At 40.9% G+C, this 13,326-nt stretch overlaps 1 protein-coding gene across 1 annotated transcript; it reads left to right on the forward strand.

Annotated features, from left to right (window-relative positions):
* LOC109868917 (interleukin-17 receptor D) lies at positions 1-12,921 on the forward strand. Its single transcript, XM_020458678.2, has 12 exons — positions 1-276; positions 895-979; positions 4,739-4,897; positions 5,464-5,582; positions 5,860-5,983; positions 6,178-6,216; positions 7,929-8,089; positions 8,208-8,282; positions 8,407-8,473; positions 10,225-10,365; positions 10,452-10,621; positions 11,061-12,921. The coding sequence occupies exons 1-12, from the start codon at positions 106-108 to the stop codon at positions 11,595-11,597; spliced, it is 1,848 nt and encodes a 615-aa protein (XP_020314267.2). The 5' UTR covers positions 1-105; the 3' UTR covers positions 11,598-12,921.
* Positions 12,922-13,326: the final 405 nt, after the last annotated feature.

Consider the following 13,326-nt stretch of genomic DNA (forward strand, 5'->3'; position numbering starts at 1 on the left):
ACTCACCCCGATGTGTCAACTTCATAGCGTTCTCCATGTTGTACATACAAGGACCCGACAACACCTATTGTTTTGCAGAAAACGGATATACAGTCCGATTGGGAGATGTTTGAGTCCAAGTGCTTTGCTTTTGGGCACTGCTATGTGTGCTTTGGCAGCATGCGGAGAGCCAAGCTCATCTTGCTCCAGGTCCTGACTCTGAGTCAGTACCTCTGGGCCCAGGAGGACCTAACAGCCATCTCGCCACAGGACTGCAGTCTTAAATGTGTCCTGCAGGTAAGCCTCCACACACATGAATTAGGCCTCTGCCCACTACCTGACTTTCTATATCTTTCACAAGATGTTTGGCTAATTTTCTCTGCTATTGTTGGAACACTGAAGGGTAGGAATCAGACTGGCCTGTGACATGCAGGATTTTTAAAAAAGGGCTAAATTAAGGACAACATCTTTAAATGGACTACATAAGTACAAAATTATTAATCCCAGTAAATAGTCAACTGTAGAGTAGATTTAAAGTAGTACAGTGATTGATTGTGTGAAGTTTTGCCCTAGTACAGTATGTACATTTCTCCCATCTGAAGTGATATATGCCATTAACAAGCAGACTTCATCCAAAGTGATTTACAGCCATGCATGCAAAGGTAGTAGGCAAGATAACCTACCTAGTATACTACCCACCTGACAAGTGAGAGCCTGGGCTCTCTGGCTGTTTCTGTTTTCGCTCTCATTTTCTCCAGCTGTGTGTTGTCTCTTAGACTAGTAATGACTCCTGAGGACACAGCCAAAAGGAAAAGAAAGGATGGCTCCTCCTCTCCTCCACCACTGTGTTTACCTATTCACGGTGTCACGTACAAGTCCTTTATGCATACCCTGTCCTCTCACACACCATCTTAGGGGGGTCCAGGATGTGTATACTGCAGAATCAGCAGAGAAGATGTTGCAAGAACCCTAGGCGTTCCTTCTGTCGAGACATTTGGAAGTAAGTGTGTTTGACTGGTCTGACTAAACAGGTTCTCATCCTACAGAAATTATTCACATCGCTTTGACTTTTTTTTTTAAACAACATTTTGTTTTTACAGCCTGAATTTAAAATGTATTAAATTGAGATGTTGTGTCACTGATCTATACACAATACCCCATAATGTCACAGTGGAACATTTTTGAGAAATTAATAAAAACTTGAGTCAAATATTCAAACCTTTTGTTGTGGCAAGCCTAAATAAGTTCAAGAGTTAAAAATGTGTTAAAATAGCTGAATATGTTGCATAGACTCATTCCGTGTTCAATAATAGTTGGTTAACATTAATTTTGAATGAAGTACCCCATCTTTGTACCCCCACACACACGTTTATCTGTAATGTCCCGCAATCGAGTAGTGAATATCAAGCACAAAGACCGGGGAGGTTTTCCAATGCCTCTCAAAGAAGGGCACTGATTTGTAGATGGGTACAAAAATCAGATGCTTAATATCTCTTTTACGATGGTGAGTTATTAATTAGGCTTTGGATGGTGTAACAATACATCCAGTCATGACAAGGATACAGGAGTCCTTCCTAACTCAGTTGCCAGAGAGGAAGGAAACTGCTCAGGGATTTCACCATTAAGTCAATGGTGCTTTTAAACACGTTACGTAGTTTAATGCCTGTGATATGAGAACTTAGGATGGATCAACAACATTGTCGTTACTCTTCAATACTAACCTAAATGACAGAGTGAAAATAAGGAAGCCTGTTCAGAATAAAAAATATGCCAAAACATGCATCCTGTTTGCAACAAGGCACTTAAGTAATAATGCAAAACATTTGGCTAAGAAATTAACTTTTTGCCCTGAATACAAAGTGTTATGTTTGCCGCAAATACAACACAACACATCAATGAATACCTCTCCTGATATTTTCAAGCAGGGTGGTGGCTGCATCATGTTATGTTACACTGGCCATCGGCAAGGACTAGGGAGTTTTAGAGGATAAAAAGAACTGGAATACAGCTATGAGCACAGACAAAATCCTAGAGGGAAACCTGATTCAGTCTGCTTTCCAACAGCCAATAAGAGACAAATTCACCTTTCAGCAGGACAATAACCTAAAACACAAGGCCAAATCTACACGAGTTGCTTTCCAAGACGACATAGGAACATTCTAAGTGGCCTAGTTACAGTTTTGACTTAAATCGTCTTGAAAATCTATGGAAAGACATGAAAATGGCTGTCTAGCAATGAACAATCACCAACTTGACAGAGCTTGAATAAGTTTTAAAAAGATTGGACAAGCTCTTAGAGACTTACCCAAAAAGACTCGAAGAATCATTAATGTAGATGCCAGCATGATTACAGATAAACATGAATTAATTGTGAATAATAATAATAATAATAATGATGAGTGAGAAAGTTAGAGGCATAAATATCAAGCCCCCACAGTTGTGTCCAGTTGGCTGGATGTCCTTTTGGGTGTTGGACAATTGTTGATACACACAGGAAACGGTTGAGTGTGGAAAAACTCAGCAGCATTACAGTTCTTGACACACCATTGTGCCTGGAACCTACAACCATACCCCTTTCAAAGGCACTCATATTGTTGTGTCTTTCCCATTCATCTTCTGAGTGGCACATATAAAATCCATGTCTAAATTGTTTCAAGGTTTAAAAATTGTAGCCTGTCTCCCCTTCATCTACACTGATTTGAAGTGTATTTAACAGGTGACATCAATAAGAGATCATAGCTTTCACCTGGATTCACCGGATCAGTCTGTCATGGAAAGAGCAGGTGTTCTTAATGTTTTGTATACTCAGTGTATACAGTACATTCAGAAGGTATTCAGACCCCTTCTCTTTTTCCACATTTTGTTACATTAGTCTTATTTTAAAATGGATTAAATGTTTTTCATCGTTAATCTACACACAATACCCCGTAATGACAAAGCGAAAACAGGTTTTTAGACATGATTGCAAATGTATTAAAAACAGAAATACCTTATTTGCATAAGTATTCAGACCCTTTGCTATGAGATTTAATTGAGCTCAGATGGATCATGTTTCCATTGATCATCCTTGATGTTTCTACAACTTGATTGGAGTCCAACTGTGATAAATTCTATTGGTCGGACATGATTTGGAAAGACACACACCTCTCAGTATAGGATCCCACAGTTGACAGTGCATGTCAGAGCAAGTAATGAGGTCGCGGGAATTGTTCGCAGAGCTCCGAGACAGGATTGTGTCGAGGCAGAGATCTGGGGAAGGGTACTAAAACATTTCTGCAGCATTGAAGGTCCCCAAGAACACCGTGGCCTCCATCATTCTTAAATGGAAGAGGTTTGGAACCACCAAGACTCTTCCTAGAGCCGCCCAGCCAAACTGAGCAATCGGGGGAGAAGAGCCTTGGTCAGGGAGGTGACCAAGAACTCGATGGTCACTCTGACAGAGCTCCAGAGTTCCTCTGTGGAGATGGGAGAACCTTCCAGAAGGACAACCATCTCTGCAGCACTCCACCAATCAGGCCTTTATGGTATAGTGGCCAGACGGAAGCCACTCCTCAGTAAAAGGCACATGACAGCCCGCTTGGAGTTTGCCAAAAGGCACAGAAGGACTCTCAGACAATGAGAAACAAGATTCTCTGGTCTGATGAAACCAAGACTGAACTCTTTGGCCTGAATGCCAGGACAACGACCCTAAGCACACAGCCAAGACAATGCAGGAGTGGCTTCGGGACAGGTCTCTGAATGTCCAATCGAACATCTCTGGAGAGACCTGAAAATAGCTGTGCAGTGATGCTCCCCATCCAACCTGACAGAGCTTGAGAGGATCTGCAGAGAAGAATGTGAGAAACTCCCCAAATACAGGTGTGCCAAGCTTGTAGCGTCATACCCAAGAAGACTCAAGGCTGTAATCTCTGCCAAAGGTGCTTCAACAAAGTACAGAGTAAAAGGTCTGAATACTTACACTACCGTTCAAAAGTTTGGGGTCACTTAGAAATGTCCTTGTTTTTTAAAGAAAAGCATTAAAATAAAATAAAATTGATCAGAAATACAGTGTAGACATTGTTAATGTTGTAAATGTCTATTGACCTTACAGTGAAATGCTTACTTACAAGCCCTTAACCAACAATGCCGTTTTAAGAAAAATAACTTGTGTAAAAAATTACTGAGTAAAAAAATAAAAGTAACAAATAATTAAAGAGCAGCAGTAAAATAACAGTACCAAGTCTAAATACGAGGGGAACCGGTACAGATTCAATGTGCGGGGGAACCGGTACAGAGTCAATGTGCGGGGGTACCGGTACAGAGTCAATGTGCGGGGTTACCGGTACAGATTCAATGTGCGGGGGTACCGGTACAGAGTCAATGTGCGGGGGTACCGGTACAGAGTCAATGTGCGGGGGTACCGGTACAGAGTCAATGTGCGGGGGTACCGGTACAGAGTCAATGTGCGGGGGTACCGGTACAGAGTCAATGTGGAGGCTATATACAGTGGGTACCGGTACAGAGTCAATGTGCGGGGGCACCGGTTAGTCGAGGTAATTGAGGTAATATGTACATGTAGGTAGAGTTAGTCAAGTGGTCTGGAACTTTTCAAATGCACTGAGTGTATGTGTGTGTATATATATATATATATATATATATATCTCACTGTATAAAAAACACTGATCTAAAATACAGCAGTGTGTTCTATGTTAGTCATTGCTATTATTATTATTATTATTATTATTATTATTATTATCATCATCATCATGAATTTCCCCAGGTTGTGTTCCGTGGCCATGTTTTGTCTTTCTGGGTGGACAGAGCTCTGATGTGTGCCAGCATTATGTCCATGCTCCACACGATGTGACTGTAGAGTTCGTAGCTGATGAGAACACTAAATATGACACTGTCGTTGTCTCCTGGAAACCCAGCCAGTTTGGTAAGATACAAACCCTTTCCTGTAATCATCAATCGTCTACTGTAGATCCAATGTAGTGGTCATTTATAATGTGGTTGTTTGTGATGTCACTCAAATGGAATATGAATTCATTGAATGAAAAGGTACAGGCCTAGATGGCATCAATCTGAATATACAGTAATAATGGTGACTGTCATTGTGTATTGCCATAAAAATTACATTCATGTTAATGAATAGTATTGCCATGCATTCCTGTGTATGTTAGTTGACTCACTCTCTACTGTGTATGTTAGTTGACTCACTCTCTACTGTGTATGTTAGTTGACTCACTCTTTACTGTGTATGTTAGTTGACTCACTCTCTACTGTGTATGTTAGTTGACTCACTCTCTACTGTGTATGTTAGTTGACTCACTCTCTACTGTGTATGTTAGTTGACTCACTCTCTACTGTGTATGTTAGTTGACTCACTCTCTACTGTGTATGTTAGTTGACTCACTCTCTACTGTGTATGTTAGTTGACTCACTCTCTACTGTGTATGTTAGTTGACTCACTCCTTACTGGCCTTGTCCCTGTGTTTGTTCCAGGGATCTCCTTCCTCAGAGGGTTCCAGGTCTCCCTTCAGGCCTTGGGAGGATCTCATATGGCCTGTCAGCTTTTTCTCTTTCAAATCAATATTTCTCTCTCTGCCTCACATGCCCAAACGGTAGGACACTTTTCTAACATGACACCATTCCTCAAAATTTGTCAATCTTTTTGTTTAAAAACACATCTATGGAAAAAGGTGGATAAAACCCAGTACAACCTCAATACCAAGTTCTTCTAGAAGTTTTCTATACTTTTATTTTTTTTTCACTGAAAGGGATGCTACTGTAAAGTGAAACTGTTTAAAGTCAGAATGTGAGACGTAATTGGACCAGTAAAGCAGGGTTTGTCTTGTCAAGATTCCCGACACGTTTAATAGGCTTTATTGGGTGTTGTAGGTGTACCAGTCAGACGCCTTCTCCCGCCTAACCCTGGGGGCCCAGTATGCTGTCACTGTGATGGCCCTGCCAGTTCCTGAGTTGTGGGATAAATTCTATCACAGCACAATGTTCTCCACACGCAGTAAATCTTCCTTCTCAATATACAGTACCACATCCAACGGAACACGAGAACAGTGTTCACTAACACTGTTGGCTTCATCTATGACAAATGTTTTTTATTTTTGTACATTTACAATCAACCATGATCCAGTCACAAAAAAAAACACAACAAGGTGAATGTATTGTAAACGTGTGAATTCCCTTCCTGTTTTGCAGCATGCCCGGAGAAAAACGGACTTGAACATTGCAAGAAAGGTGAGAAATAAAACGCGTTTGTTTACAATCTTATGAACCGCTCTCTGTACCTCATTGGTTCATAAAACTCTGCTGCGTTTGTTTACAATCTTATGAACCGCTCTCTGTACCTCATTGGTTCATAAAACTCTTCTGCGTTTGTTTACAATCTTATGAACCGCTCTCTGTACCTCATTGGTTCATAAAACTCTGCTGCGTTTGTTTACAATCTTATGAACCGCTCTCTGTACCTCATTGGTTCATAAAACTCTGCTGCGTTTGTTTACAATCTTATGAACCGCTCTCTGTACCTCATTGGTTCATAAAACTCTGCTGCGTTTGTTTAGAATCTTATGAACCGCTCTCTGTACCTCATTGGTTCATAACTCTGCTGCGTTTGTTTACAATCTTATGAACCGCTCTCTGTACCTCATTGGTTCATAACTCTGCTGCGTTTGTTTACAATCTTATGAACCGCTCTCTGTACCTCATTGGTTCATAAAACTCTGCTGCGTTTGTTTACAATCTTATGAACCGCTCTCTGTACCTCATTGGTTCATAACTCTGCTGCGTTTGTTTACAATCTTATGAACCGCTCTCTGTACCTCATTGGTTCATAACTCTGCTGCGTTTGTTTACAATCTTATGAACCGCTCTCTGTACCTCATTGGTTCATAAAACTCTGCTGCGTTTGTTTAGAATCTTATGAACCGCTCTCTGTACCTCATTGGTTCATAAAACTCTGCTGCGTTTGTTTACAATCTTATGAACCGCTCTCTGTACCTCATTGGTTCATAAAACTCTGCTGCGTTTGTTTACAATCTTATGAACCGCTCTCTGTACCTCATTGGTTCATAAAACTCTGCTGCGTTTGTTTACAATCTTATGAACCGCTCTCTGTACCTCATTGGTTCATAAAACTCTCCTGCGTTTGTTTAGAATCTTATGAACCGCTCTCTGTACCTCATTGGTTCATAACTCTGCTGCGTTTGTTTACAATCTTATGAACCGCTCTCTGTACCTCATTGGTTCATAAAACTCTGCTGCGTTTGTTTACAATCTTATGAACCGCTCTCTGTACCTCATTGGTTCATAACTCTGCTGCGTTTGTTTACAATCTTATGAACCGCTCTCTGTACCTCATTGGTTCATAAAACTCTGCTGCGTTTGTTTACAATCTTATGAACCGCTCTCTGTACCTCATTGGTTCATAACTCTGCTGCGTTTGTTTACAATCTTATGAACCGCTCTCTGTACCTCATTGGTTCATAAAACTCTGCTGCGTTTGTTTACAATCTTATGAACCGCTCTCTGTACCTCATTGGTTCATAACTCTGCTGCGTTTGTTTACAATCTTATGAACCGCTCTCTGTACCTCATTGGTTCATAAAACTCTGCTGCGTTTGTTTAGAATCTTATGAACCGCTCTCTGTACCTCATTGGTTCATAAAACTCTGCTGCGTTTGTTTACAATCTTATGAACCGCTCTCTGTACCTCATTGGTTCATAAAACTCTGCTGCGTTTGTTTAGAATCTTATGAACCGCTCTCTGTACCTCATTGGTTCATAAAACTCTGCTGCGTTTGTTTACAATCTTATGAACCGCTCTCTGTACCTCATTGGTTCATAAAACTCTGCTGCGTTTGTTTACAATCTTATGAACCGCTCTCTGTACCTCATTGGTTCATTTTGTTTGTAAGTGTTTTTTTGTTGTTGTTTGTTTTCTGTTATAGATTGGTACCCAAAACATATAGAAGTTCAGCAGGAAGAGCATGACGTTATTGTGACGTTCAACCTTGCTCCCCCACATTTTGCAATCAACCGCTACTTCTCATTATGTTATGGAGAGGGGCGGCGGGGAGGAGGTGGCCTGAAGAGATACATAATTAAACCTGTGAGTGAGAGAGCTTTTGATCCAACTATTTTACACGTCTACGTGGAGAATGATTTACTGTCACTTATTAGTCTGCCGTGTATAAAGATTTCTACCTTTCTATTGTTACTTTCTGTAGAATTCCACAAAAAACAGAACTCACCACAGTTATCATCTCCAAGGCCTGATGGTAGGGTTCAACTACACGTGTGAGGTGAGTCATTAAAAATGTTACCCAACTCATACTCTATACAAACAAAACTTATAGTTCCAGACGATGTTTCCATAAATCACTCCTCTTTTTATTGATGTATAATTAGTTTATTTTTTAATCACAGATCGCAGTTGATGAGGTAGACGCTGTAAGAAAAACATTCAATGTTCAAGTGATGCAGATTAAGCAAGGTATGTTCCAATCAATACCAACATTTATACAAGTTATACACATTCTTGTAGATATTTTTTTGCTGTGTACTTAGCGTGTTTTTTGATTGGTTCATTTTATTTCCGTGTCATACACCGATTGGTTTATTTTATTTCCGTGTCATACACCGATTGGTTTATTTTATTTCCGTGTCATAAACCGATTGGTATGGCTTTCAATACACTGCTTCTTTAAGTACTTGCGCACAAAACGAAATGATATGCAGAATGAATCATAAAGTATGGCCATAAATCACCTTGTCATATTATGCAAACAATACTACACTTCTCCTTCTCCCCCTAGGTTTTGAAAAGAAATTGGGCAATGTCAAAAACTCCCTTTCTGAAAATGAGAAACAGTGTAGTGTGTATAACAGTATAGAGCATATCTAGCTATTTATACTGAACAAAAATATAATCACAGTATGTAAACTGTTGGTCCCATGTTTGATGACCCAGAAATGTTTCATACGCAGAAAAAAAAGCTTATTTCTCTAAAAAAAAATAGCTGAAAATGTGTTTACATCCCTGTTAGTGAGCATTTTACAAGATAATCCATCCACCTGACAGGTGTGCCATATCAAGAAGCTGATTAAAGAGCATGATCATTACACAGGTGCACCTTGTGCTGGGGACAATAAAATGCCACTCTAAAATGTGCAGTTTTGTCACATAACATAATGCCACAGATGTCTCAGGTTTTGAGGGAGCGTACACTTGGCATGCTGACTGCAGGAATGTCCACCAGAGCTGTTGCCAGAGAATTGAATGTTAATTTCTCTACCATCAGCCACCTCCATTGTTGTTTTAGAGAATTTGACGGTACGTCCAACCAGCCTCACAACCGCACACCCTATGTAACCACGCCAGCCCAGCACCTCCACATCTGGCTTCTTCACCTACAGGATTGTCTAAGACCAGTTACCTGGACAGCTGATGAAACTGCAGCTTTGCACAACCAAAATATTTCTGCACAAACTTTCAGAAACCGTCTCAGGGAAGTTCATCTGTGTTCTTTTCATCCTCTTCAGGGCAGGCTGGAGAAATGTGCTCTTCATGAATGAATCCCGGTTTCAACTGTACCGGGCAACTAACACAATTGAATTTTATATATGGCAATTTGAATGCACAGAGATACCGTAACGAGATCCTGTGGTCCATTGTCGTGATATACATCCACCGCCATCACCTCATGTTTCAGCATGATGATGCACAGCCCCATGTCGCAAGGATCTGTACACAATTCCTGGAAGCTGAAAATGTCCAAGTTCTTCCATGGCTTGCATACTCACCAGACATGTCACCGTTTGAGCATGTTTGGGGTGCTCTGGGTCGATGTGTACGACAGCGTGTTCCAGTTCCCGCCAATATCCAGCAACTTTGCAGAGCCGTTGAAAATGAGTGGTGCAACATTCCACAGACGACAATCAACAGCCTGATCGACTCTATGCGAAGGAAATGTGTTGCGATGCATGAGGCAAATGTTGGTCACACCAGATACTGACTGGTTTTCTGATCCACGCCAATACAGTTATATATTTTTTTAAGGTATCTATGACCAACAGATGCATATCTGTATTCCCAGTCATGTAAAATCCACAGATTAGGGCTTAATCATTTAATTTCCATTGACTAATTTCCATATGAACTGTAACTCAGTAAAACCTTTGAAATTGTTGCCTGTTGTGTTTATATTTTGATTCAGTGTATATAGTCTACCTTGCTCCCCTCAGAGCCACCTCCCACGGCCACTCCATCCCTGACCCTGCTGCTCCCTGTTGGTGTTGCCCTGGCAGCCGCGTTAGTGGTGTTATTACTGGCTGTCGTCTGGAAGAATCACAGGCAGATTAGGAGGAAGACGGAGATAAATCCAGGTCGGCATTTTTACATTTCACTAACGATACCAATGCTTTCTTTACATGTGCAGGTCAGACATTATTTTTTTTTTTGTGGTTTTCAGAAATAATCGAGCAACATCATGACAAGAAAGGGAACGAGGAACATGTGTCACTGACCAGCAGGTTAACTCCGCCTCGACTACTGATTTGCTACAGCAGCGATGACGGCCACGCCCATGTCCGAGCTGTAATGCAGCTAGCAGTCTTCCTGCAGCAGCACATGGCAACACAGGTAACACTGGGAGGAAAATATCAGTACGACAGAACTCCGCGCAACGTTTAATTCAACACAAACAGTTCTGTACTGAACGACCAGTTGAAGAATGTTGTGATTATAGTGGCCCAGAGAGTGATTGTGTGTGCCATGTTGGACGTGATTTCCTTGCCACACCCACCAAACAGGAGCAAACGTTCCTCAAAGGCTGTTGAAGAATGGTACACATTGTTTTGGCGGGAAACGTGTTATTTTATTTCAAACCGTTATGAAACGGCAATCTTTGAACCCGAATGGAATGCACGCCTGCCCTGGTCTGTGTTAAATAAATAGAAAATAAAAAATGATTGGTTGAAATTGCATTTTAAATGGACAAATGTAAATGTTATTTATAATATATTATATTATTTGTATTATTATCATTATGATATTATTTGTTGTTGCATTGTCGCGCCAGGTGTTTCTGGACCTGTGGGATTCTCTAAGCTTGGCAGAGGAGGGGATCATGGGATGGCACTGCAGGAGGATCCAGGAGAGTGACTTTGTTCTGGTCATCTGTTCCCGGGGACTACAGAGGCGTCCAACGGAGAGAGATGCGGGGGAAAGCAGAAGCACCGCTGCAGCCGTAGTATCCCTGATGGGAGAAGAGCTTGGTCGTGCCAAAGCCAAGGGGAGAGACATCTCCAAGTACATGGCTGCTATATTTGAGTACTCTGAGGAGAAGGACATCCCTGCCGAGCTAGGGTTTGTGTCACGCTACACCCTACCTAGAGACTTGCCTCTGCTCTTCTCCCACATCCATGGTGTGGCCCTACATAAGCCCGGGAAGTATCTGAGAATAGAACACATTACAGAGGAGGGTTACACCAAACTGCCAGCCGGTGCTGCTCTACAATGGTCTATATATGAAGCTGGCATGGCATTGACTAATCATCAGGAATCATGTGATGAATGGGGAGGTAAATCTCAAGACAATCATGTGGAATGTGTGTGAGCATCCCAGTTGGGCCCTGCACTGCAAACTCCGGGGCAATTGACATATGACGACTGTATTACCAGTATTATTAAAGCCCTTCTTTCCAAAGTGATCCTCGATGGGGAACTATTCTGTGACTACTGAGCCGCGATAAGCTTTTAAAAATGGCCTTGCTTATACAATACGTTAGGAGGAATATATTATTGGTGTGTTATGTGTGCTGTGGTTAGGGTTGGCCATGGGCTTATGGTGGATCATTTTAGATTCCCTACAAATAATCTGAGAATAACATCAGACACAATCTATACATTTTCATTAGATGTTTTGGGAATTACCACACTAACATATCACACAAGCAAACCCCTGAGGCTATCCATATCTCTACACTGCTGATGTAGATGGAAAATTATTTTTGAAATGGGGAAATATAGGCTGAAGAAATTCTGAAATTCTGTGAAAATGTTTGATGCCATGCGATTTTTATTAACTAAATATAAAACTGATATTTATTTACATGAATTATATTTATGTAGAATGCTATAGCCTGAACAGCCGCTAGTGGTCGCAGTTTACCTGTCTTATTGACGGTCTCACAATCTGCAGGCTAGGATATAAACTAAGAGATAGAATATAAACTAATTTGACAGTCATTTCATTGTCCAGAAAAAAATATGAATCAAATTAATATAGTTTTTATTTGCAATAGGCTACATTTGATGTTATTTCATGAAGAAAGCTGCGGAATGGGAAACAGGATTTTGATTGCCTTGACAGTCGAATAGGTTTTCTCATCTCCGTTCTGCTAGCAGCAGGAAGTTATGCTGAACTTTTTTTCTCTCAAAATAAAAGTCCCCCTGCAAAGACACTAAACATTGGGAAAATCGATTTTCGAAGCACTCTAGTGCAGTGAAACGTGTTGCACAGCGTTTGCAACAATCTAGGAAAATAGATAGATCAGCATTATTATTTTGAAAGTTTACACAAATACTGGTATGTTCGACTCTATTTAAATAGAGGGGTATGAAGTGCTCAAATAGAGGGGTATGAAGTGCTCCTGGATATGTATGAGAGTCTCAAAACCTGAACATATTTGGTTAGTAGAGACCCTACTGAGTATGTTCCATGAAGCTTAGTTGTTGCTGCTATAGCCCAATGCGTAATACACTGTATTCAGTGGCGACTCATCATTCTGCCCCACCTGTTTTGAGACCCACATTTCTTTGAGGGGGGGGGGGCTTGCATGTTATTTGGACATTAATGTGTCACATATCAGTTTGCAAACAATGTACAAAAAAAATATACAAAAAGGAATGTATGTCATTGAGTTAATAAAGCCACACACAACCTTGGTCTCTTGTTTGTTTTCTTGAGTAAGGCAGATCCAAAATGCAGGTGTTTCAGTCTAGCTCAGTGTTTTCTGTGGTGGTGGGTCGGGCCAGCAGAAAATAGTAACATGATGAGCCGTGATTGGCTCACTATTCTGTCACTCATGGGGACCTTACGCAATCCCCTAGCTTCAGTCCTTTAGTAATGGTAGACATCCAAAATGTCAGCCTTTTGGGTCCTACCATAGAGTTATATTTACAAGTGCCCTTCCAAGAAGGCTCAAGGTCATTGGCCACAGAAATGAAGTCAAATCACGTTATATGTACAGTAGCTTTGATTGGACTGATCATGTCAACATCGTACTTTCACTTAGCTAGCAGTCATCATCATGAATCAAGTCTACTGGCAAATCCTTTTTAAT

This window comes from Oncorhynchus kisutch, linkage group LG24, assembly GCF_002021735.2.
Source record: "Oncorhynchus kisutch isolate 150728-3 linkage group LG24, Okis_V2, whole genome shotgun sequence".
In the NCBI taxonomy this organism is placed as follows: Eukaryota; Metazoa; Chordata; class Actinopteri; order Salmoniformes; family Salmonidae; genus Oncorhynchus; species Oncorhynchus kisutch.